The following is a 24,296-nucleotide window of genomic DNA, read 5'->3' on the forward strand; positions in this document are numbered from 1 at the left end:
AGCAACAGAGATAAGTTGGTTGAAAAAGAGACAGATGGAGAGAGTATGTGTAAGTGGTACAAGAAATTCAAACAGTGGTTAAAAATAAGTTATTGGACTTCTTTTTGTCTGTTAGAACAGCTCCACCTAAGAAAACTCACCAAATCTCCACAGCCGCACTTCTCCTCCTCAGCCATTTCATACCTGTCCTCTTCTAATCTTTAATCTTCTCACCAGCCGTCCTTCCCTCGCTTCTGTCTCCTCCTTGGCTTCCCTCTTGAGGACTGAAACAGAGCTAATTGAAATAAATGAACTGGGGAGCAAATCAGAGTTGATTATATCGGTTGTGTGGGGACGCTGATTGCAAGCTTGTTGAGGGATTGTTGCAGAACTAGTTGGTAATGAAGAGGCTTGTTTGTGTATTACACTCTGACTGGACAATGCAAACAGCCACATGCTCTCCTGGATATTGTCCTAAGCCGCCTGTTGGGTCTGGAGAGGATAACAGAATGATTTCTTGTTTGTTTTTATTCGCACATCAATTTTTGACAAATACATTTGTTTTTTCATTCAGGCAGCAGGTTACTGCTCATAAAGTCCTCAGAATAACTGTACAGTATATAAAATTAGTACAACAAACACTATACACAGGAGGGGCAGCACAGGATGGGACAGGGGGAGAGGAGTTAATTACTGGAATGTTTAAATGCTATGAAACAAATAGAACAGTGGGAGTGAATTGCAAAATTATACATGCTGGGTACACAGCCTACTGTTTGAGTTGGAGGAGGCAGGCAGAGCATTAGGATCTCATTCGCTAAAGGGAAAATCATCCGTAAAAAATAGAATTCACATACATATGTCATTTCTGTAATATTTCACAGCTCCATTTGTTAAGTTCAAGAAGTCTGTTTAAGGTGACACGCAGAGACAGACTGTAGTAATGATGTAATCTAAAAACAAATCCTAGAGCTGCTACACAGACAGCAAATAATGAAATAACATGGCGCTAGGATGTGAGAGCAATTTCTGATGAGAAGCTCTTTTTGAAAGAAATCTAAAAAATCTACAATGGATCAGATTCTCACAATGCTACTTGATGACACAATTAACGGGAGATTCCTGTGGCATTCCGGCTGGATGTGAGTCAATTTCACTATTCATCAGTAGGAGTGGGCGGGATTGAAATCATTGTAACATTCAATTTTTATATATAAATAAATACCGAAAGACTCCAGCCCTCAAAATGCGTTAGAGACATGGATCTAGCAGCTGGCCCTCATTAGAAAAAGTATAGGGAACTCTGGCCAACACGTTATTTATGTTTTTGGGCCCTTTAGTCAAGGCGTTTTTGGTCTTTCCACAGAAATGGGATGGCACAGGAGTCATTGGGACCAGAAAGGAATTTTTTGGTACTGGGACAACAGGGTAAGACGGGACAGGAGTGAAAATCACCCTCTAGTCTGTATTTGTAGATAATGGCTTTGCTATATAATATCAGTGGAACAACACAATATAAATTCAGTTGAAGATGGATTTTCCCTTTAAAGCTATCAACCACATTGCTCTGGACTGTCCCTAACCTCCTTTCACTGGCCCTGTGAAATCGGCACAACCAGCCAGAAGATGTGCAAAAATACAGTAGGCTAGTCCCGAGCCTCTGAGGGTGTTTCGTGCTGCTGAAAGAGCAATAACCCTCTCCCTCTCTAGTCCTATAATCCTGCCCACAGAGACACACAAACACAGTGACACAAAAATAACAGGATCATCTTTAGCACCACTGAAGAGCAAATCATGTCAAATAAACAGTAACGTAGTCTGTCAAAATTTCAACATATGAACAAAACAGAAACAAAACCACTGAGTAGGGCAGAAAAGTGAACACAGGTTATGTCAGTGAATTTAAAATGCTTTCAAGAGATGCGTGAAATGTCTCTTGGTATAAAGAACTGCAGTTGAGACAAGAGAACATTTTAATCAGCATGCTCTTAATTCTTGCCCTGAAATATCCCCAACCTAGATGCTGAGGTATGTCATAGCAAGTAAATACCACAGTAGAAGGGATGTTATGCTGATGTGTACAGTACTGTAGTCCTTGGAAAAATGGAGGGCTCAAAAAGCTTATTATCAAGCCCATGGAGGGAAAAGTCCAATAAAGGAAACAACCTTATCCGTTCAAGTAAGTGTCGGGTTCAATAACTAGCTACGCCTATTGAATACTAATCAAGGTAATTCACTGAGCAAACTGCAGTTGAAGGGTAAAAAGGACAATTTATCATTCCTGCTCACAGGAAATTAATTATGGAACTTGTGCAGAATTAATATGCTAGGCTAGTTCACAACTGCTATGCAGTTGTCATTATAGTGTAATCTGAGCATGCAAATGAGTATGACAACATCTCTGATTTATTTTGTCGCAGTCTTTGTAAAACATTAGGTAGCAACTAGTTCATCCGAGGTCTGAGAAGTCCAACTTAACTGGCCCACACTACCACAGAAGGACAGACTGGTCCTTTCGGCAATCGGACAGGTCTGTCTTGTTTATAAGTGGTCATCGTGAAGTGGTGCAGTCCTTACAATTCTGGAGGATCACTTACAGCACACTCAAACAGTGAGAGGAAAAAGAAAACAAAAACACTTAAAATTAAATATGTCTAATTGGAATATTTCCCTTTGGTAAATGTGCTTTGTTCCCACTGGTACTTGTCCTCGTTCTTGCCATTCTTCTCAATGTCGTAAAGCCACAGAACCTATTTCATTGGCTGCTGAAGAGTCTTAAATAATATACCTCAATCCCACCACATACAGGAACATATTATAATAAATATTGCTTGGGGCAGCGGTAAAAGTCCAGTTTCTTTTGCTGAAAACTTGCTGTGCAGGTCTTTTTTTGTTTGTTGTTGGCAGGATGTTAACCATTGAAGCATACTCGTCCAACTTGGAATCCAAACTTCTGGTTGCTGTTGCCAAAGTCTGCTGGGGCCACATCTATAATCGGGAGCAGCTCTGCCGAGGGGGAGTCAATCTCTAGAACAGTCCTTTCCTGACCTTTGCGGAACTGAAAGAGAAAAATTAGAAGCCATGATTAGAATTTGCTTAGCTTAACACAACTAACTAGCTCCCCCCACTCGGGGGCCTAAATCTCTAAAAGTCAGTGATTCAATGGCTACCACAGTACCACAATTTTTGAAGACATTAGTTTCATTCTGATTGTGATTTGTCCAGCTAGTCCCTTCCCCTGGCATACCCCTGCACTGACCTGGCATCCATCATGCACTGCACTGATAAAGGGGCTTTTAGCTTGTGTCAGCTCCTCATCATTGCTGCCCCGGAAGCGGACTGCATGCTGGTAGGAATGGGCGGTGCTGTCAAACCAGCCTGCGGAGTTCTGGCAGGTATAGGTGAAGCTTTGCTTTGCCGTGGCACTCAGTAGTTTCAGGAAGGTCAGCTGAACTACATGCACAGGGATCCCATCCCTGTCACTGTAGGAGAACTGGATGACACAGATACATAGGAATTGGTGTGCTACATAGACAGATGAATATTTTTTTGATACCAGTATTGAAAATACCTATGATACAGCCTAAAATGCTAATTTGGGTATGAGCAAGCATGCAGGTCTATGCGCAGATCTGGTTCCATGTTATCATATTATTTATCAGCTTATTTACTTGTAAGCTACTTCCATCATCTGCTTTGTTGTTGTGACTGAAATTAATGATGGACTGGTATCGAGAATTCAGGTGGTTTAGGAATTGGTATTTGTATTTGGAGGGATAAAATGGTATCAGAACATCTCAAAAAATAATATATGTACTACAAACACATTCTTAAAACAGCATTATCCTTAAATTACACAAAATCTCACATGATGAGAATAAAATACAGAAAACAGGTTTTCTCTCAAAGAGACAAAGCCGCAGAAAAACACATCTGAGCCTATAATCTGCCTCAGATAAATATGAGTTCTAATTTTAATTACATCACTAAAATTACACATCTCCTAGCTTGTGCTGATGAGTTGTTTACGCAAGCCAGGGTGAAAAAGTTACAGCAACTTCTGTTCAGCACCAGAAACAGACAGGAAAGTAAAGTAGGAAATTAAGGAAAGAAAAAAAACCTAGGCAGATCCAAGGACTCTGCGCGAGAAAGTCAGTGAATTGCAATTGTGCTGGCAGCTCTGTGATTATCTGAGAGGGTTATGAGACCTCTGATCAGGTGCACATGAAAGGCCGGAGCTCTGAGCGTGCTGCCCTGAATGCTAGTCAATGAGAGAGCTGGCAGTGGTTGTGTGTGAGTCATCCAGACTGCTGAAATCAACTGCTGGCAATATCAAATCAGCTCTTTCACTGCACACGGTCTTATAAATTGATACCAATGTGCAAATATACAAATAAACTAAAAGCATTCACATACACACGTGTGCACATGGATGGACACACATGCATGCCTACACATTTATGTGAACACACTTAAATGGTTGCACCTCAGTGTCATGCAAACACTCTCATTTAGGATGAGTAATTAAGCTGAAAAAGAGTGTCTGGCATTTGGAGCCAGCTGAGATTAATGGTAGAAGGGGTTTTTGATTTTTTTTGTACCTGCTTTCCTTTCCTGTATTGGCTGTACCAGCTTCCTGGCTTCTCTTTGTTCCATGCTGCTAATTTCACCTAGACACACACACACACACACACACACACACACACACACACACACACACACACACACACACACAGAGGGAGGATGTTGAGTAAAATTTTAGGCTCAAGGGATGTAGGGAGTGATTTGTGCTTTGATGTAACATGACGATATCGGCTTTGTAAAGTCTGACAGCAGGAGATTGGAGACCTACATTCTCAATCCTCTTGTCAGGGTAGAGACATGTCTCTCCATCAGCTGTGAAGTTACAGTAGACCTTGATGGAGTCTTTGTGACAGCCCTGGTTAGGATCAATCCAGTACTCTCCTGCAAAGTGCATAAAGAAGGGACATCAATCAAGCAGCAGATGTTGATATAATAAACACATCGTGGGTAACAAGATGATAACCTGCAGCTGGAAAAATGATAAGAAGGTGTATGTTAGGGGATTTTTGCATATTTGAAAAGTGTTCCAGTTTTTCCTGGATAAAACGTTTAAGGTTGTGAAACAGGAATAACTTGTTAATGTTTTTGCTAACCATCTTTGTAGTCACGTTGGACCATCATGAGCTCTTTGCAGGTCCGAGCGGGGCTCTCAAAAGTTCCCAGGGGCCTCCTCATCATCTCCACTTCTATTTTCATAGAAGATAAGGTGGCAAAGACTTCTTCCATTCCCTCAGCATCCTCTAGAGGCTGATCTCCCTGGAGGAACTCCTCTGTATCCAGATCCACATCCTCCTCCCTGGATGGGGCTGCACCTCCTGCCCTATCAGAGTGTCTTCGTCTCTTCCGCCTGCCCTCCCTGATAGGCAGGGGCTCAATCATTGTCGCAGGGGGTCCCTACAGGTAGCACAGAGAGTTGAGCAAGAGGTGAACAGGAAAGAAAGAGGGTATAGCTGGCACTGAGAAGGCCAGGATGTGGATCATTGGCAGTACTCACAGGGGGTCCTGGGGGTCCAGCACGGCCTGTATCTCCTCTGGGACCAACAATACCCTGGAGAACAAAAGAGGACAAAACTTTGTGTCACTCATGTCTCACCTGGAGCATTTCTCACGCCACTTGGCTAAAACCCAGCTTTATCCAAGCAGATATGGCTGCTGCTTTATAGGATTATCCAGCTGTGTGCATCAGCACTCTGTGGTCAAAGCCTTGGCTCTCAAGACACACTATAGTGGTTTTCATAACATCACACTCACCAAAACCAAATCCTATTAAAAGGGCCCGAAGGAAAAATCACACACAAGACTAGCGTGGCTGTACAGCAGGGTTTTAGTTCCAAAGACATGCGGTAAACACAGTAGGGCTTTATGATTACGAAGCATGGTACATTTAAGCCAACAAACACTTTTTCTCTCTTCTCCAGAATATGTTCCAAGCAGATGCTAGCCAGGATGAGGTCTGAGTGCAGCAATGGCAGTGTATGAATAAGACAGATTACTGAATTTACCGTTTCTCCCTTCGATCCTTTCTCACCAGGTGCGCCCTAAGAGTGGAAAAGAGGAGACAGTTAAAACTCTAATAAAGGGATAATTTAATTGAAAAATGTCTAAAAAGATAGATCTGAAAAATAATAAACAGCTTAATCAGGTAATGGCTACCGCTACATCACTTACTGACAGTCCAGGTGGTCCCAGAGGGCCAGTGGGACCAGGTGAGCCGGACGTACCCTAGATGTAGGGACAACATATTATCTCGTTAGTGAACTCAACTTCCTTTGTGTTGAAGTTTGTGTCAAGTTGAAACTAAATATACCTCATCTCCTTTAGGCCCTTGTGTACCCTGGATACCTGGCAGGCCTCTGTCTCCCTTCTCGCCAAGTTCTCCTGGGGGGCCAATTAGACCGATCAACCCACCATGACCCTGCAGACAGAAACATGGTCCATCAGCATTGTTTCCCAGGGTTCAGACTAGTACAGAATCTTCTCTCTGTTATGGGCTAAACACTCACTTTATCTCCCTTGTATCCAGGGTCTCCTTTTAATCCTGGAAGTCCTGGTGGCCCCTATTAACAGTGATAGATGCATTAATGATATAGATTCTTTTTGTGTGTTGAGTTTGAATCCTGACTTATTATTATTAATGTCTTTAATGCCCCTTTTCCATTAACAGCCAAATACATGGCTCTTACTATTGGTCCTGGTGGCCCACTCTGTCCTGGTGGCCCATTTAACCCTTGTTCACCCTGGAAAAGAAACAAAAGAATAAGAGATCAGTGTAAAGTTTGCTGAAGCAATGATGAAACGCAGCACAGCAGCTGGATTTCAGTGATAGCAATGCCAGCAATGGCTGTAATTCGGGTGTGTGCAGCAAGAGGTGGTCATTTGTTCAAAACAACATTGGCAATGCCAACATAAGTTTACTTTTTGTTAAAGTGGCAGCCCATTTCTAAACCGTTCCCAAGGTTTCTTCTTAGACTAATGTTTTAATGCTTTTTTTTGTGTACTGACCGCAGGACCTGGGATGCCTCGAAGACCTTCTGGGCCAGACCTCCCTGGATGGCCCTGAGGACCCACTGGGCCTGTCTTCCCTACTGGACCCTGAGTTCCTATCGTCCCCTACAGAGCAGATACACAGACAGCAAGGCATTATGAGCAAATAGACCAGACAGACCATGTTTAAAAGCACCATACACAACCACATAGCTCAGTGCTAAACATTGTCCTTACCTTAGCTCCCTTAGTGCCTTGCTTCCCTTCTTTTCCTGCAGCACCTATATGACCCTGAGGGTAAGAGAGACAATTGACATGATGACAAGAGCTATTGACTACCAACAAACACGCATATAGCTAAATATACATGTGCATAAACATATACAAAATGTTAAGCTCACCCTCCGCCCAGGAGGTCCTGAAGGACCTGGCTCTCCAGAGGCTCCTGGGGGTCCCTACACAGAACACAAGAAGGAGTTAAGTTAAAACAGAAAAATCATTCCCACCCAGTTACTAAACACTGACAAGAATATCCAAACATACTGGTGAAAAAAAGCAAAACCTCCTTATGTCACTGATTCAGCTAAGCATCCAAAAGCTACTAGTGTTGTCAACACATGCAAGACGTGGGGGGAAATATCACTGCTTACTGCTTTGCCAGATTCTCCACTGTCTCCTTTGGGCCCTGGTCCACCATCTACTCCCTGGATGAAAAAAATGGCATGTCGAAGGAATTATCAAACAATTAGTTGATGAGAAATTAATAATAAAACAGTAACAACAATAATACTCACATTGGCACCAGCTTCTCCAGGAGGTCCAGAATCTCCGGGGAAACCAATTGGGCCCTGTGGCCACAAACGGTGAGTTAAAAACTATCGTATGCATGGCATGGCAATAACAGACTGACTGACCTGACAAACGGAGCAAGAAAAAGTGACTGATCGAGAGAGACAAAGACTCACAAGGTTGCCTTTAGATCCATCTTCTCCTGGTGTTCCTCTGGGTCCTGGAGGCCCAGCTGCACCGGGAGGACCAGAGTCACCCTTTTCACCCACATCGCCTTTAGTACCCTGGGATACAAGCGTATGAAATGACAATTAATGACAGGGCGAAGAAAGGATGAGGTTAAGTAAGACGGGAAGGAAAGATGGCAGTTACACAACTTACAGGAATGCCAGTCTCCCCAGCTGACCCAGGGTTTCCAGCTTCTCCATCCTCACCCTGATGGATAATAATAGAAATGAAATAAAATCACACCGCACAAATGTGCACAAGGCAACCAACACAAACCAATATTCCACTCTGTGTGAAGCTTCTAACAGAAATGCTGACCTTCTCTCCGACAAGACCAGGCTGACCGATTCCTCCAGCCATTCCAGGTGGGCCCTGTGGCAAGGGGAGAAAGAACAGCTTGAACTAAAATATCCTTAAAACAAGGGCAAGTTTGAAATATTCATTTGATTTCTCAAAAATCAAGTCCTTGGTGCAGTATTTTTGTTGTTGTTGTTTGTCAGCAGTTCTGCTCACAGAATGCTGAAACTGGAACAAAATTATCACAACACAAGGAAAAATACTGTCAGGTTTGCTATGTGGATAGTGTCTGAGTCACAGAATAGTGTGGATGCTGTTTTCCTCTCAATCAGTTTGTTTATTTGTTTGTGTATGTGCATGCATGTTTGCGTGCACGCATATATGTCGGTGTATTGTGCTTTGTGTCTTGAGACAAACCCAGTAAAAGCATGTTTTCGGTAGAGTGCACAAACATGAGAGTATAGCCATGAACTACAACTGAGCTCCTGTTGTCATCTGCTCTCCTCACATGCTATCTCATCACCATTTCGCTTTTTTCCCCTATTCCTGTATCAATCCATTTATGGATCCCACCATCTCTGCTCCACTGTATTTCCATGCTTCCTGTGATGAAGCACTAGCGTGGCTCATACACATTTCCGCAGCTTGCTGCTGAATAATTGACCGGTGTGAGAGGCTGCAGAGAGACAGCCATTACTAGAGGTAAATATAACTGCCTCTCAGGGATGATAGTCTAATACTTCTTAATGATTCATAGAGCAGTAAATATAACTCTCTCCCATGGATTACATCCTAATACTGTTTTAATAATTCAAATTTCAAAAGTAGTGGAGGGTCTGTGGCAAGAAGTGTTCATATGAAGAGACTGTGGATGAAGAGATAAGGGGGTGGGAGATATGAAGTTTACGTGGTGCCAAAGGATAAGCTATTCTTCAGTTAAAATTTTGGAAAGTTGAGGTTTTGAGGACTTCAGAAACTGACGGCTGTTTTATTGTTGTGGTGTTTTTGTCGAAAAGCAGTGCAGCAATCATAGGCTTGAATATGCAAATAACTGTATAGATTTAGCCAAAGACAGCATGGGATTAGCATTAAGTGGGAGAACCCACTTCACTCAGACATCTTGAGGTCAGAGGTCAAGGGATCTCTTTACCTCGCCAAAATGTAGCCTAACTTTGGAGCATTATTTATCCCCCTTCCTGACAGGCTAACATAACCTGGTTGGTACCAAAGGATGCCTAAGGGCATCTAATTGTATATAATACCAACAATTTCACTAGCTCTGAAAGGGAACCTGTAGCAGCCTCTGAAACATAGTAACATAGTAGTTGGCTGATATCGATGGCTGTCCCCCAGGTCTCTTAGGGTTAAATTAATAAAAATAATGATTTTGCATCAATGATACATTTTCACAAAGAACGTTTCAAAAACAAAAAATATGAATATTTGTAAACCTCAATCATTTATCTTAAAAATGCAAGAATCTAAAATCTGATGGGGACCAATTATAATATTTACTAATGCTGATCATACTGATAAGCATTATCTTGTGAAATGAAGCATGCCGGTGCATTTCCTGTTTCAACTAATTAAACATGATCATAGCATTTTGATTTGAAGTGTTAATGCTCAGAATATTTAGAATTTGTGTTATGGCAAAGGCTATGAACAGCTTGTTGATATAAACAGCTTGAATTGTGCATGTTACTTTCCTTTTACTTACTTGAGAGAAGCTGTACATCTATAGAGTGTTCTCTTTATCTCGGTAATATCACTAAAGGAATGCTCATATCTCAGACCAAATAAGTAATTCAAAAAGTCATGCTGCACTCTACCTCTCCGCCGATGGACCCCTGAGGGCCTCGTGGGCCATGCTGTCCTGGAGGCCCCTGTGGAGAGAGGAATGAAATGACTCATTAGGATATCAGTGCAGCCAATATGGATATACTGCATCAATAAAGCACACACAGACATACAAACTGAAAGTGAGCTGGGGGTTGGCTGGCGCCTCCTAAATTAAATGAGCGTTAGAAGTCAGGCCATGGTGGATTGCTTATGCAATGGCCCCAGTATCTATGATCATTATCGTTGTGACATGATGAAGACATCCAGACAGGTCATTACCCTCAATATGACACAATCTCTGATTCCTCCTTCACCCCCTCTATCTTATTCTCTCTTATTAATAAGAAACCTCTAGCCTGTGATGTGCACGACCATATTCTCTCAGCCACAGTGACGGCATGTGATTTGACTCTTCTGTGCAGCTCAAGAGAGAGCGGCAAGCAATTAATCCTAACTGTGCTCGGCTTCAGTTTCAGTTGAGTAGATGTTGAGCTGTGCTCTGAATCACTCTGAAGTCTTGGAGGGAGCCTTGTGTTGTAAAGACACTGAGACAGAAAGACAGACAATCTGCCCAGAGAGAGACTGTGTGGGACTAGAGGAAACACATATCCTTCTGGCGGAGAGATACTCGAGCATTAGAGGGGAGAATTCTGTGATCCGCAACGCTCACACATGAATGAAACTTCCCCACCGAGTCTTCAGCATCTCTCCTCTTCTCTCCTCTCCCATCCTCTCTCTCTCTCTCTCTCTCTCTCTCTCTCTCTTTTGTTTTGGTTCCATTCTGATGCATTCCCTCCCTAATCTGGCTGTGGAGAAGAGGGGCTATAGAGAATCTTGTTGAGCTTGTGTTCATGGTTGACAGCGTTGTGAGATGACTGTCACAAAGGAGGATGCTCATTAGACAGCCAAGGCTGAGGCTAATCTGATTAGCAGCTGTCACACCGTCTTCCTGCTCACAATCAGTGCCCCGCCCCTTCCTTCCAGTCTATTGCTCCACTGCGTCCTCTCTGTCACTCTCTCTCTCTTTTCTATTTTATCCTTTTCTTCCTTTTACATACAGGACCTCATTCTGTGTCCTCGACATAGTCATGGTCTGCTGTCATTCACTTTCAGCCTTGAACATCCATCACACGTTGACAAGATCAGCTGATATTGTTAAAAGTTTAAAGGTTTAAAAGGTTTCTTTTTCACCATCTTTACTGTGGATATAATTTTCTCAGATAACGGAAATATATAACCAATTCCAACAGACCTAGAAATGTGAGGAAAATAAATAAAAATGAGTTGACTGGAAAGTATGTGTTTTGTCAATCAATTTTTTTGGGTTGTCCATCCATTTCTCTCTCTCAGAAATGTGATATCTCAGGAATTCCTTCAGGTAATTTTTTTTAAATTCAGCACAAACTGTGACCTCATTTTCATCTCACTCTAAACTTGTCGGATACCGATGCATTGTCACATTACCCTAGCCTTAGCTAAGTGGTTTTATTGCCTAAAGTTAACCATTTCCTGAGAATGCAAAGTTTATTTTGAAAAGCCACTATGCATGTAACTAGCATGAAAATGACCCACCATACTAGAAGTGTCCAGAACTGAAGCAAAGGTGTCACAGTGGTATGTTGAGAGCAAAAACCAAATTGAAATTGATCAAATATTCGATTGTTGTTCATAAAAAAAAAAAATCACTTTGAAAAGTTTCTTGCTTCTTTGATTGCACACTGATAAGTACGAATAAATGTTTTAGAGCTGCAAGGGAGACACTGTCTTTGTCCTTCTTCCATTTCCACTCTGTCATTCTGCTTTGACTTTTTAAATTCCTTCCATTTTTTAAACTGTTGTAGAGAGGTATATTTCCACCTTTTACATATTACTGGAGCAACAGAATTGTTAATCTTCTTGGAATAGTTGCGACCTTCTATACAGTGATGCTCTGGCATTCAGTGATGTTGAAATATGTGATTAAGATAATTAATAGTTGACATAAATGAGGAACAGATAGTACATTACAAGGCATTTGCATGTCACTGTGGGGGTTTATAAGCTAAGGAGGGAGAAGTGGAACCTTGGAGACCTCTGCCATATCAGCCAAATTCACACCTATGTCTGTTATATGCCATAGTAATATGGTTGACTAGCTGGCAGCTACTCAGCACTTGTCAACAGTCATTATGTCATGTTTGTGATATGTCTGCACTCTATGAATCAGAAGTCTGCATGATGGCTCAGTAGCATGGTTTATCCTATACTTATCTGGAGCAGAATCATCATTAACAGTATTAGTTACACCATATTCTATTTTCTAATTTGTCAATTTGTCTGCTTTAAAGTTGCATTTTCTTCGGAAATCACAGATTTAGCTGTCCTCAGTTACTCAACAGATGAAGCTGGTTAGATTGTTAGGTGTCAGTACTATTACAATGGAAACACAGCTCTTAGTATTCTGGGAGGAGAGTAGCTTAATTGATCTTAATTTTTGTCTCAAGTCTCAAACTAGACTGCTCCAAACCATGACTGGCTTTACTCTAAAGATCTGTCAACACCTCTTTCTGCAACTGAAGCCTAAATGACACTGAGACTAATCAAGGACCAGAAAAAACTCAGCCCCACTCAAGGCCACTGCCTGTAGTTTGAGGGCAGCAAACGTTAATGATTACCGGCAGAGGAAAATGGTTGATTCACAAGTTTGACACATAGCAGCAGGCAGCACAAAAACAAAAAATACAAAGAAAGTGGTAGTATTGAAAGTTTAAAGAGCTGTGGGGTTTTTTAAGTGGTAGCTATACTTGATATGCTGTATGGTACCTTGAGTCTTTACAATATTGTACTGGCTTGGGAAACAGTAGGTCAGACAGAGGGGTTTATCATTTCTCTTCATTAACATTATTTTGTTTTTATAGAAGGGTATAAAAAGAAACATTTTCATCATCTTAAGTAAAATAATTAACCGTGAAATTGCTTTATTACAGTATTTCTCTCACATTTACTCAATGTGTTATGGTAGACTTCTGATCATTATTATAATATTGTTGCAGTTGTTTAATTTCATAGCCTTATAAAAATATATATCACAATGTAGCATGTTTTCTGGTAATTAAATAAAGAAATTGTTTTTATTTGAAATACGCATATGGTGGCTCCCAAACATTAAGGGTCTTGATAACCAATTTTTAAAGAATATATACAATAGCCATTTTTTATAGCGTTTTTATATATATATTGTCATGGTAAATATAAATGGACTGCACTTATGTCATATCATCCAGCCCTATCTACACATAATGTAACTTCATCTGCTTCTTAGATAAAGTACTTCTTAGATAAGTAATTATTTTTATTATCTCTACAATTGGGTGCTTTCACACTAAAGGCCGATGCCTTTACAAAGAGGTTCCGAAGATACATAAACAGAAATGTCAATGTATAATATTTGCAGAAGCTCTACATCCCACCCTAAATATTGTTAGTCAATAATTCATTGTTTTTCTCCTAATAAATGCACACATTTTATCTTCAATAGATCCAATGAGCTGCTGTGATACTAGAATGAAACTGAAGAAAGGCTTTTGAAAAGTAAAGAAAAGTCAAGTCAGTATTCAATATCAAAGTCGTAACAATCATGAAGCAAAGTGTAACATGTCAGAAAACTGGTGTTGAGAACAGACTTGAGACTGACACTCGAACACAGCAGTGGACTTGAGATGAGTGTTGTATGTGCTGAGATTGCTAAGCAGTACTTACCATTGAGCCAACATGCCCGCTCTCTCCCTTCTCCCCTGGTGGTCCTGGCATTCCCTACAAATGCAGACATGGTGAGAGATGAAGGCCCAGGCATAAGATGGAAACAGATATAAGCTGAGGTGTAAAGGAGAAGTCAGAGGAGCCAGTCGAGATAAAGTCAGTTTTTGGATTGAAAGTAATTCTCACCTGTAGTCCAGAAGGACCAGATGCCCCCTTAAAGCCTCTGTGTCCTTCATCTCCTTTCGCCCCGTTCATGCCCTGCTGCCCACGAGGACCAGGCTCACCATCTGCACCCTGAAAGATACACAGATAGGTTAACACTGCAAAAATGTATTGTACAATGATGTACAATTTTTACTGTATATGATAACGTACTGCCAGTCCTGGTTGGCCCAAAGGTCCTTGAATTCCAAAGGGTCCCGGGGGTCCCTAGAAAAGCAGGTGGGCAGTTCAATACACATTCAGTGTAGGAAAGACCTGATAAAAATCATCTGCTTATTTTACCAGATGATGCACAGTCCAGGAAAACATTATTAATATGAATTGCTGCAAAGCAATTACAAGGCAGTTTGTCCTCTACCTCCTGGTGATGCAAGCTAATGATGTTCATACTATTGGTATACATGCTACACTCACAGCTTCTCCTTTGTCTCCCTTGCTGCCCTTCTGACCTGGTCCTCCTGTCTCTCCCTGTGGAAACAAATGCACATTAGTGAACACACACACACACACACACACACACACACACACACACACACACAAACAACATCAAGTCAAAAAATCAGCATTGACTTTACAAAAGTGCTGCAGACCATGTTGGCTGTCCAATATAGCTACCTTGTCTCCGTCCTCTCCTGGAGGCCCAGGAGATCCCGCAGCCCCTGGCAGCCCTACAGGTCCCAGTTCCCCATCACGCCCAGCTGGCCCCACAGGCCCCTTCTCTCCCTAGGGAACGGATGGGAGAAGAGCACACATCTAGCAAAAAACTACAGTACTTATTATCCACATATAGAAGCATGACACTTTGATTAATGCACCATACCAGGATGAAAACTCGCACCCAAGAAAGCAGGCTTGATCACATTCATATTTTCTCCCTGCTTTTCTCTTTGTCTCCTTCACCTCTCTTCTGCTCTCCATCTCATAATGAGACATCCCAAAGCCAGAGCACATGTTGTTTATTACCCAATGGTGGGAGGTGATGGTACAGTGTGCATTTATGGATATTGTTGCCTTAGAAACAAAATTAGGAATGTGCCAAATCTTACTGGCTCGCCTTTCTCTCCCATAGGCCCAGCAGGACCCACGCCACCAGGCCTTCCTGGCTGGCCAATAGCGCCAGCCGACCCGTCAGGACCCCTCTCTCCTGTGGCACCCTGGACATAAAAAGAGAGAGGTGAGGGGAGTATGTCACATGACTCGCTCTTTGATTTAATGTGGCGGTCACGATCAGTGATCACCATGGTAACTGCCTCCTGCTTCATATGTCCGAGCTTTCTATATAACGCAGAAGCTCGGTACAGAGCAGGGGGCGGGTTGGAAAGTAATTTTAAAAAATTAGACTTACAATAGCTCCCGCAACACCAGGTAGGCCCTCTCCTCCCTTCAGACCCGCAGGACCCTGGAGACACACATAAACAGCATTCACAATCAAACGACAACCACATCCATTCTAAGATTTACCATCAGTGAAGTCAGTTTCCATTTGCAAAACTCTTTCGTTAAACGATTTTATGATCTATGATTTTATGATCTAAATGCAAGCAGCATATTTCATGGGCATCTGATGCTGACAGTGAGTGATGGTAAAAATGTGAGATGTATGGAGGTTTGTGTTACCATTGCACCAGGGGTCCCTCTGCTCCCTCTGAAGCCTTGGAGCCCAGCAGGGCCACTTTTCCCTGAGGCTCCTGGTGGACCTGGGTCTCCCTGGGAACCACACATATACACACATGATTAGATATAAGGCAAGTAGCCAGCAGACAGCAGGCCCTTATGCAGTCATAAATCACACCAACCAGCGTGTCACACCAAGAAGGAACATTTATCTTTTATGAGCCATAATACACTCAACACCGCAAGGTTTCCTCTGTTATTTATTAGCAAATTAGTGGATAGGATGAGACCCAAGAGATAAGATATTCAGGCTCTGGTGAGAGAGTTTTAGAGGCTTTATCTAATATAACAGTAATAAGGTGATGCTGATAAGTGATTATGATTCTGACATTATGATGAAAAGTACTCACCTTGGCACCCTCCTTTCCAGCAGATCCCGGTAATCCATTCTCACCCGGTGATCCCGGTGAACCAGGATGGCCTCTGTCTCCAGTTGGTCCTGTCTCCCCAGATTTTCCCTGGAAACGAGCAAATTACACAACACGCAAAACAGGTGTTTTTTAAAACTGGCGTTTGAAATATGTGTGCTGTGTGCTCAACAGTCAACTAATTTACTATGGGCTGATCGTCTTACCTGTGGTCCAACAACACCAGGGGGACCAGGAGGTCCATTTTTGCCTTGGAATCCCTGAAGAAAAGGACAAGTGTGTTTGGTGAACCTCAGAGTTGAAACATTAGGGTGCAGACATGGCTGGTTGTTTTACTAGATTTTGCAGAGGCCTCTCAACTTGTACTCAGATTTCAGTAATTGAGTGTCTTAGCTTTTCGACTTTTTTCCCATGTTGACGTTTTTCATTCTGTTGTTATTTTTCTTGATTTACACATGCACATGCAGCAAATGTGGAGAGAAAAAAAGATGAGTTGCCACAGCACAGTGCCCCAAGCAGTTAGGGACCGGTGCCTTGCTCAGGGCACCTTAACAGTGCAAAGCTGCCAGTCCACATGCTGTACAGGTCCACAACTAAAACTGCATGTACACAAAAAGACAGAAATGTGCATTCAAATTCTTTTATCAGATTTATAAAGATGCATGCAGGCCTGATTCTGTTTCATACACTCAATCAATACTCAATCATTATGAAACTGGAAGTGCATGGGCCTGATTTCCACACACATAAATCGCTAAGAAGGCCCCTGATCATAATTTGGATTATGATACTCGTATGTGAAAAAAAAAATTAAATTAGGTTTCTAAATGTGCCTTTGACATTTTCAAACAGATAAACAACGTTATCTGTCTCAACTACTAAACTCACAGAGTTAAAAAAAAAAAAAAAAAAAAAGAAAGCTTTATTGAGATTAAAGGTGACTCACTGGTTCCCCTCTCTGGCCTGGATGACCTGGCAATCCATCTTTTCCAGGTGGACCCTGAAAGAGAATAATTTCCTTACATCATTGTAATGAACTGAGCATGACCATAGCATGAGCATAAAATGTGGGATGAGTTGGAAATGAACAACATTAAATGCTATGGTAATCACTATAAATACATTTTAGCTCACTCACATTAGGGCCTCTAGGGCCTGGTTCACCGTTTCTGCCCTGAGGTCCTTGGGGTCCCTGGAACATAATAACACATTATGTCAAAACTGTCTAACCCCAGGTCATGTTTTCTGCCACTTGTCCTTCACGGATTTATGGCAGTATGACAGTATCTATGATGCCAAGATGGGTTTTTCAGGCTTTTCATCTATTGTCATATTTATGTACTGTATGTACAGTGTTATCCAAAAATCAAAGGATTACCAGTTCTCCAGTGGATCCTGAGGGACCGTCTTGTCCAGCAGTACCCTACCAGGTGGACAATAAAAAACACAGTACAAAAACATGAGCCACTCAAACATTTTTAGTTTCCTGCCGCCAAGATATCTTGAGCTGTCCCAAGATGGTCTTTGAGGGTGAGAGTGTAAACTGAAGCATCTCCTGCCAGACAGTAGTCGCTTCTCACTGCACCAGATGGCCTGTCATCTCCAAGTGAACAGCAAAAACCAGTTCCAACTCGGTCGGCGCATTCATCCATACTTTATGAGACAGCCAGGTGTGTGTTGATGTGTCTGTAACTGTATGCACATATGTCTTTGTTTGTGTTTATGTCAGCGTGTTTTTGTGTGTGTGTTAGCCTAAGCTCACCTTTTCTCCAGGCTTTCCAGTGGGCCCCTTTGCTCCTCTTCCACCCCGGGCTCCCTATTGGAAAACAAACAACAGTTTGATGAGCACATACATAACTCATCTGGGGGTGGAAGATAAACATCTGGTGATGTGAAAACACTGCAGTGATGTAACAGTGTGCCTCCCACAGGTTGTGGTAAATTGATGGTATCTAATTAGAGCAAATAGAGCTTCATAAATTGAGAAAACATCGTGGTATAGGAATGGCACCTATAGGTGCACTCACATTAGGACCTCTTTGGCCCCCAGGCCCCGGCTGACCAGCTGGACCCTGCATTGGAGACAATTATTTATCAGCTCCCACACACAAATATTCTGAAGCAGTCAGAAACTTGATAAAATGTCAAGGTAGTCCTCACCCTTCGTCCTTTATCTCCAGGGACGCCGGCCCCACCAGGGAAGCCAAGTGATCCCTGCAGACACACATAGAGGTTAATCAGCCTCAGCCCTCCATTCATCACACATCACCCCTGATGCCTCATTAACGTATAATTAACTACTGTATCAAATTAAAGCAAATCTAATCCATGAGCCCAACACAGCCTTAAATACACCATTCATCAACACGTAATGAATTGATGTCACTAATGAACTATTAATAAAATAGCCCTTTTTTAATAAGCCATTTATCATCCTTTATTTTTAATCAGACAGGAAACAGTCCAGCCAAAGACACACATCTTGCTGGTTACAGCTCTGATAAAGGAACCAGAGGACACATTAACTGATCATGATGGCTCATCAATGCTAAATCACCTTAGAACCTTGCCTTCCTGGGTATCCTGGCAATCCAGGCACACCAAGTTTACCCTGCAGAGAGACCGGCAGAATGAGAAGGGAGGAAGAAATAAAACAGAAATATTAAGAAGTAAAGTGCATGAGGAGCATTTAATTAAGATTTTTATGACATACTGCTGACTTTGCATGCACCAATACAGCTGGATATCTTTAAATAATGCATATATTTATGACAAAGATTTAATGCTTAAAAACTTGTTTGGTGGCAGCTTTGCCTTTGGAATGGGCTGTTACCAGATATAATAAATGTGAGGGCATTAAAATCCATATGTTCAGTATTTCAGTGATTTTCAGACACTCCTTTTAATAAGACAGTTTTATCACAGCTGAAAACTGAGCTAGAGAAATGTAACCCTACTATTTTCTAACACCTAGAACACATTATAATGGCTGAAGCAGCACAATGCAAGGTTACTGTAGAAAAGAGTTCTTATAATTTGGCAGCCTATTTGATCCCCCTGTCATCCTCTTCTGTGTCTTATCCGTGTCATGTAATATTAATGAAATCTTTAAGAAAAAAAAGCAGTACCTTCTCGCCAGCTATGCCAAGAGGTCCTGATTCTCCCAAGGGTCCTGATTGACCCTTTGGTCCCTCTGGTCCATCCTCTCCTCGAGGACCATTCGCTCCATTATCGCCCTAAAGTTGGTAATCAGAGTAGAAGGGTTGGAGACAATTTTATCTCCACTCTGATGTAAAATAACAAAGAAAATGCTACAGAGGCTTGTGATTTGCAGGCACTCTCACCCTGTCTCCCTTGATGCCCATTTCACCTTTGAACCCAGGGAAACCATCTTCTCCCTGTGATGCATTGAGGAGAGGAGATGTCTACTGAAAGCACTTTGATGATAAATGGCATCATTACATTGTAATTCCTCAAGTGTCCTCCCAGTCACAATCCTCAGTCTGACAACAACAACAACAGAATGGAGACCCACTATCTGTTTAACTCACCTTCTCTCCTTTGCTCCCCTTTAGACCCCTAACTCCATCTGCTCCCTGTGGAAAAAAAGTTAAAAAAACACTTAATTTCCCAAGAATCCAACATCACACACAATCCTACTCTTAAGAAAAGACTAGATCATATAGAAAAATAACTGCATTTCCAGAAATACCACCTCTTAAAACAGTGAAATGATTTATAAGTGTGTATTGATTTTCCCTTGACCTAACATTGCTCTGTTATTGAGTAGTTATTGACCTTACATTCATTTAATACTGATCATCTGCAACAAGGTCAGGCTTCCCCTAAAGGATGTTGAGCCAAACTAACGGATAAAATACCAGCTGTGTGAATGTGACAAAAACAAACCCCAAACAGAATGCCATTTCATGATAACTTCACTTTTACTCCTCAATTTCAAAAGCACACTCAGTCAAAATGGACTGCTCTACACCTCTGCACACAGCTCTACTCTATCAGACTTTGACATCTCTCCCATCCATCAAATGTTCCCCACTCTGTTGTTAGCAGTCCCCTTGAGAACCCAGGTGCTTTCCTTCCACCTGTCATCTGTCAGTCATAGACTCAAACAGCTTGTCCATCACAGGCGTAGACGTACTCGCAGAATGAAATGTGCGAAGGAATAAACATCACAGTGGACATTACACCTGAGATCATGCTGCATTTATGTCTCACCTTGACTCCACGGGTCCCTGGGTACCCCACAGGCCCCGAAGCGCCTGGTAAACCCTATATTTAAAAAAACACAGTTTTCTTTAGTCGCAACGAGCAGCAGCAAGTAGAAATGCATTTCTCTGATCAGATATAAATAGGCATTGCACTCAGCCACTGTATCCTGTCTTTAATTGTCAATTTTCAAACTGAAAAGATGATGCTGATGAGTGCATGCCGTTGACTCTAATGAGCTAATGCTCTTGCACAATAAAGATGATGACATTGTTGGAACACAATGATTATAATGAAAACAGTGAGCATTATTGTAACCTAATGTGAGTGAGTGCAACAGATTGCAAGAAGCGCCATGATATTGCATGTGTAATATCTTGCTATGGCTCTGCAGCAGACAAGCCTAAGCTATGCAGTTACCCACTTGGATGCCTTTCTCTCCTGCGGGGCCCTCTCTTCCTGGGTGACCCTGAAACAGGAAAACAGAAATCCCATCGAGTTAAGACTATCGCAAATACATCATTATTGTATCACTCCTTGATGAAAAATTTCCCAATGAAACCAACGAATGAAAAAAAGGAAATGCCAGTGCCACTGAGAGTGAAGCACCATAACAATATCATTGTGTGTCACAAAGCTTTGCAGAACAATGCAAGGAGTATTAAGTGAAATTCATTGAAATGTGTCTGACTGCAATCTAAAATTAATTATTGCAGATGAGGAAAAGCCACACTGTAAGAAGATTTTTCATTCTTTTCTAAATGCCATTCTGCTTTGGATCAATTCCAGAAATTCCTCTTGCTTTCCCCCTACTGGCAGGGCACAGAACAGGACATGTAGGTTGGCAAATTTTAGCCTCTCTCTTGTTTTAGATGAATACACTTCTGGGTTGAATATGTATTAATACAAATGTGTATATATAGACAGCTAGTTTGTTTATATATTGCTGGTATAACATTGTGTGAGCTATTATTTGGAAACTGATTACTAGATGTGTACCCTATACTGTAGAGCAGTAGTTCCTAACATTTTTCCTTAAGGGACATCTTTTCTATCACTGACTGAGTTACATGTTTTATGGAAATGTCATATTATATTAAATACATAACAGTAACAGTACTGAAAAACAAACAAACTATGAGATATGATAAAATATGAGATCTGACATTATTTTTTCTGTCATTATTGCATTAGAGATAAGTTTGTCCCGTTGTTTTCTATGTTTAACAGTCATGCATAATTAAAAGGCTTATTTCTTGACAAATACATTGTTGGGAATATGTGCTGTAGAAGCTGGTCATCTGGGTTTTGGACTCTTTATGTAGTCATTGCGATCATTACGTAGCCCGTATAAGTTTTTGCTAGTATAAATGTATCCATTTCTGTATATTTTTACCCATCCAGAGAAAAATATCTGGGTGAACAATCTGTGAGAGGATGTGTTGCTGACTCTTCTCGCAAATCTGTTGGTGTTGTGGAGCTGTCATCCAGATGCCTTGTCACTTGAGCACCGAGTTGACTGATGAAGGTGCAACGGTAGGCTCTCTTTTGATATGTAAATATTTACTGGATATGCAAAATGATGCATGGATATGTGCATGTTTATGTGTTTGTGCTCATTCATGCATACATGTTTTTGTGTGTACTTACGGTAGGGCCATCAATGCCTGGTAGCCCCTGCATGCCTAGTTTCCCTTGGGCACCCTGTATAGGACAAAGACAGGTATGAATACTGAGATGAGCTTCTGATATTTCAGATATGATATACTGTAGCACCTTAACTCATGCCTATAACCACATTCCCCACGTTGCTGCTCCTCTATCAAGCATATTGTATTTATGACTATGTCCACTTTTTCTTTCTTTTATCAGTCTAGCCTCATGATACCTCGGTAGCCGAGGTAGTCCCTTGTGTCTATTTTGCCTGTGTGTGTTTCTTGTGTATCGATTTCCTGTCTTGGCCTGTCTCATCTGAATGGGAGCCAGAAGTGGCTGTGTTGTACTCTCCAGCTCAACCGGCCTCCCTTGGGTATGTGATGACAGGGGTCACAAGGTCAAAGCTTTAATTCTGAAATGAAGTGAGAAACATGCTACCTACCTTCTCTCCTGGCAATCCAATGGCACCCTGAGGACCAGGCAAGCCCTGTACCAGAACAAAGCATCAATCAGGTTACATGTCACAAGAATCGGAGAAAGCTAGAGATTTTGTTTGAGTCTGCGCATATTTAAGCACTGTGTGTGTGTGTGTGTGTGTGTGTGTGTGTGTGAGCGAGCTGAGGGTTGGATGAAAAAAAATTACATTTTGTTGCTGTGGGGTTAAAACCTTCAAATCTCCAAAAACAGTCTTTAATTGAGGTAATAAAACCAGCCTTGCTTTATGAATGCATTTTTGTGTCATTGGACTGTGAAAGGCTTCTGTTTGCTCAAAAGGCCAGAGAACATTCTGAACCTGTCGACAAGCAAGTAAACATTCAGTTGAAGTAAAAATATAACAAATAATATAAAATATATTATTAAGCTTTTGTGCCACAAACAAAGAGATGTATCGTGTATATGTGAGAGAGAACAAATGTGTTATGCAACTGCCAGCCTGCATATGATGGTGTATATTTGAGGCATGTCTATATGACTTGAATACATTTATAGGTTATGTAATGAGCGGATAACTCTCATAGCGGCAGAATAGTTTTTTAGTTTGCAGGTACAGTACCTGTACTCCTGGATTACCCTGTTGACCTGGGGGCCCAATCTCTCCAGCTGGACCCTGACAACAACAACAACAAAGACTGATAGTCACACACTCCACATGATCTTTGTCATAAGCTCATCATCACATGACTGGTTAGAAGGTTCATTAAAAGGCCACACTAAGCCTCTCAAGCTAATGTTTCCGTAGCTGAGGTAACCATTAGAAACATGTTAAGCACATTCTCATTTTCATAGAACAATTTTTACATTTATTATAGTCAGTAATGAAGGTAGCAGGACTGACCAGGTTGCCCTTAGATCCCTGTACTCCATCAGTTCCACTGATACCCTGATAAAACACAAGATGTCAGAAAACAATTGATGAAATGTCAAAGTTTGATCGGAAAAAGAGACACAGATCAATAGCTCCCCTGTTTATCTTCAGTGGCATATTGATGATTCCAGGCACTAGAGGACATTTTATGGAGTTGAACAGACTGAATAGCTCTGATCTTGCAATCAAGGCGATGTTGACTTACCGACTGGCCAGGTGGGCCAGGAGGCCCCCTTGGCCCAACAAGACCCCGAGAACCCTGGAGACAAAACACAGCAAATAGTCAGGAGCGAACCTGCATTCATGATGAGATGGGTCGAGTGTGGAATACTAAATCATAAATCAGAACCAAGGAGAGAGAGAAAATGAAAAACAGGGAGAGACAAATAATATATTTGAGTATGTGTGTGGGCGCATCTGGTTTTGAATGTGCTAGCCACGGAGACTGCACTAGCCTGTGTTTGCGCGAGTGTGTTTGTGTGCTCTGTTTTTGTCAGCCTCCCTCTTTGTAGCCTGGCCAAGCCACCTGTTCCAAAGCCACATCTGTGATCTCCTGGGAAGTGATTGATATGGAAATATAATCATTCAGGCCAGGATTTTATCTCTTCCCTCTCTTTCCTCTCTCTTTCCTCTCTCCATCTCTCTTATCTCTTTCACCACCAACCAAATTTCTGCCTCGCGTTTGTCTCTCGCTGTCTCACTTTTCCCATCGCTCCCTCTCTCTCTCATCAAAACAGCCAACTACTCTCCTTTCCTGTTTCTTTGTGTTTCAACACATTTTTCTTAACATGTCTTTTGGTACTCTTATTTCTTCCTGCACTGGGTGGAGTGCACAGAACCCT

The 24,296-nt window shown here is 41.7% G+C and overlaps 1 protein-coding gene and 1 long non-coding RNA gene across 4 annotated transcripts in view; one reads left to right on the forward strand and one right to left on the reverse strand.

Annotated features, from left to right (window-relative positions):
* Positions 1 to 496: 496 nt before the first annotated feature.
* The window catches only part of col5a3a (collagen, type V, alpha 3a), a 49,632-nt gene continuing 25,832 nt past the window's right edge, over positions 497 to 24,296 (reverse strand). Inside the window, exons 21-67 of the mRNA XM_059347318.1 lie at positions 23,660 to 23,713; positions 23,425 to 23,469; positions 23,143 to 23,196; positions 22,531 to 22,575; positions 22,083 to 22,136; positions 20,857 to 20,901; positions 20,442 to 20,495; positions 19,757 to 19,801; positions 19,550 to 19,603; positions 19,334 to 19,441; positions 18,763 to 18,816; positions 18,366 to 18,419; positions 18,233 to 18,277; positions 17,968 to 18,021; positions 17,584 to 17,628; positions 17,344 to 17,397; positions 17,152 to 17,205; positions 16,412 to 16,465; positions 16,188 to 16,295; positions 15,781 to 15,870; positions 15,509 to 15,562; positions 15,210 to 15,317; positions 14,779 to 14,886; positions 14,578 to 14,631; positions 14,317 to 14,370; positions 14,128 to 14,235; positions 13,942 to 13,995; positions 10,194 to 10,247; positions 8,383 to 8,436; positions 8,218 to 8,271; positions 8,013 to 8,120; positions 7,842 to 7,895; positions 7,698 to 7,751; positions 7,449 to 7,502; positions 7,285 to 7,338; positions 7,066 to 7,173; positions 6,747 to 6,800; positions 6,567 to 6,620; positions 6,371 to 6,478; positions 6,232 to 6,285; positions 6,066 to 6,101; positions 5,558 to 5,611; positions 5,157 to 5,457; positions 4,832 to 4,944; positions 4,581 to 4,649; positions 3,239 to 3,472; positions 497 to 3,037 (exon numbers count right to left, since the gene is read on the reverse strand). Of these exons, the coding sequence (XP_059203301.1) occupies positions 2,891 to 3,037; positions 3,239 to 3,472; positions 4,581 to 4,649; positions 4,832 to 4,944; positions 5,157 to 5,457; positions 5,558 to 5,611; positions 6,066 to 6,101; positions 6,232 to 6,285; positions 6,371 to 6,478; positions 6,567 to 6,620; positions 6,747 to 6,800; positions 7,066 to 7,173; positions 7,285 to 7,338; positions 7,449 to 7,502; positions 7,698 to 7,751; positions 7,842 to 7,895; positions 8,013 to 8,120; positions 8,218 to 8,271; positions 8,383 to 8,436; positions 10,194 to 10,247; positions 13,942 to 13,995; positions 14,128 to 14,235; positions 14,317 to 14,370; positions 14,578 to 14,631; positions 14,779 to 14,886; positions 15,210 to 15,317; positions 15,509 to 15,562; positions 15,781 to 15,870; positions 16,188 to 16,295; positions 16,412 to 16,465; positions 17,152 to 17,205; positions 17,344 to 17,397; positions 17,584 to 17,628; positions 17,968 to 18,021; positions 18,233 to 18,277; positions 18,366 to 18,419; positions 18,763 to 18,816; positions 19,334 to 19,441; positions 19,550 to 19,603; positions 19,757 to 19,801; positions 20,442 to 20,495; positions 20,857 to 20,901; positions 22,083 to 22,136; positions 22,531 to 22,575; positions 23,143 to 23,196; positions 23,425 to 23,469; positions 23,660 to 23,713 (3,528 nt within the window). The 3' untranslated portion in view covers positions 497 to 2,890. The remainder of the gene's footprint in view (positions 3,038 to 3,238; positions 3,473 to 4,580; positions 4,650 to 4,831; positions 4,945 to 5,156; positions 5,458 to 5,557; positions 5,612 to 6,065; positions 6,102 to 6,231; positions 6,286 to 6,370; positions 6,479 to 6,566; positions 6,621 to 6,746; positions 6,801 to 7,065; positions 7,174 to 7,284; positions 7,339 to 7,448; positions 7,503 to 7,697; positions 7,752 to 7,841; positions 7,896 to 8,012; positions 8,121 to 8,217; positions 8,272 to 8,382; positions 8,437 to 10,193; positions 10,248 to 13,941; positions 13,996 to 14,127; positions 14,236 to 14,316; positions 14,371 to 14,577; positions 14,632 to 14,778; positions 14,887 to 15,209; positions 15,318 to 15,508; positions 15,563 to 15,780; positions 15,871 to 16,187; positions 16,296 to 16,411; positions 16,466 to 17,151; positions 17,206 to 17,343; positions 17,398 to 17,583; positions 17,629 to 17,967; positions 18,022 to 18,232; positions 18,278 to 18,365; positions 18,420 to 18,762; positions 18,817 to 19,333; positions 19,442 to 19,549; positions 19,604 to 19,756; positions 19,802 to 20,441; positions 20,496 to 20,856; positions 20,902 to 22,082; positions 22,137 to 22,530; positions 22,576 to 23,142; positions 23,197 to 23,424; positions 23,470 to 23,659; positions 23,714 to 24,296) is intronic.
* Positions 7,707 to 22,176, forward strand: LOC131982741 (uncharacterized). 3 transcript variants are annotated; one of them, XR_009395420.1, is made up of 5 exons: positions 7,707 to 7,910; positions 15,233 to 15,337; positions 16,208 to 16,330; positions 21,837 to 21,968; positions 22,088 to 22,176. It is a non-coding gene; the product is annotated as an uncharacterized LOC131982741 (long non-coding RNA). The 3 variants fall into 3 exon arrangements; XR_009395419.1 differs by lacking the exons at positions 21,837 to 21,968; positions 22,088 to 22,176 and having other exon boundaries at positions 16,208 to 16,616; XR_009395418.1 differs by lacking the exons at positions 21,837 to 21,968; positions 22,088 to 22,176 and having other exon boundaries at positions 16,211 to 16,616.

The sequence above is a fragment of the Centropristis striata genome, chromosome 13, assembly GCF_030273125.1.
Source record: "Centropristis striata isolate RG_2023a ecotype Rhode Island chromosome 13, C.striata_1.0, whole genome shotgun sequence".
Lineage (NCBI taxonomy): Eukaryota > Metazoa > Chordata > Actinopteri > Perciformes > Serranidae > Centropristis > Centropristis striata.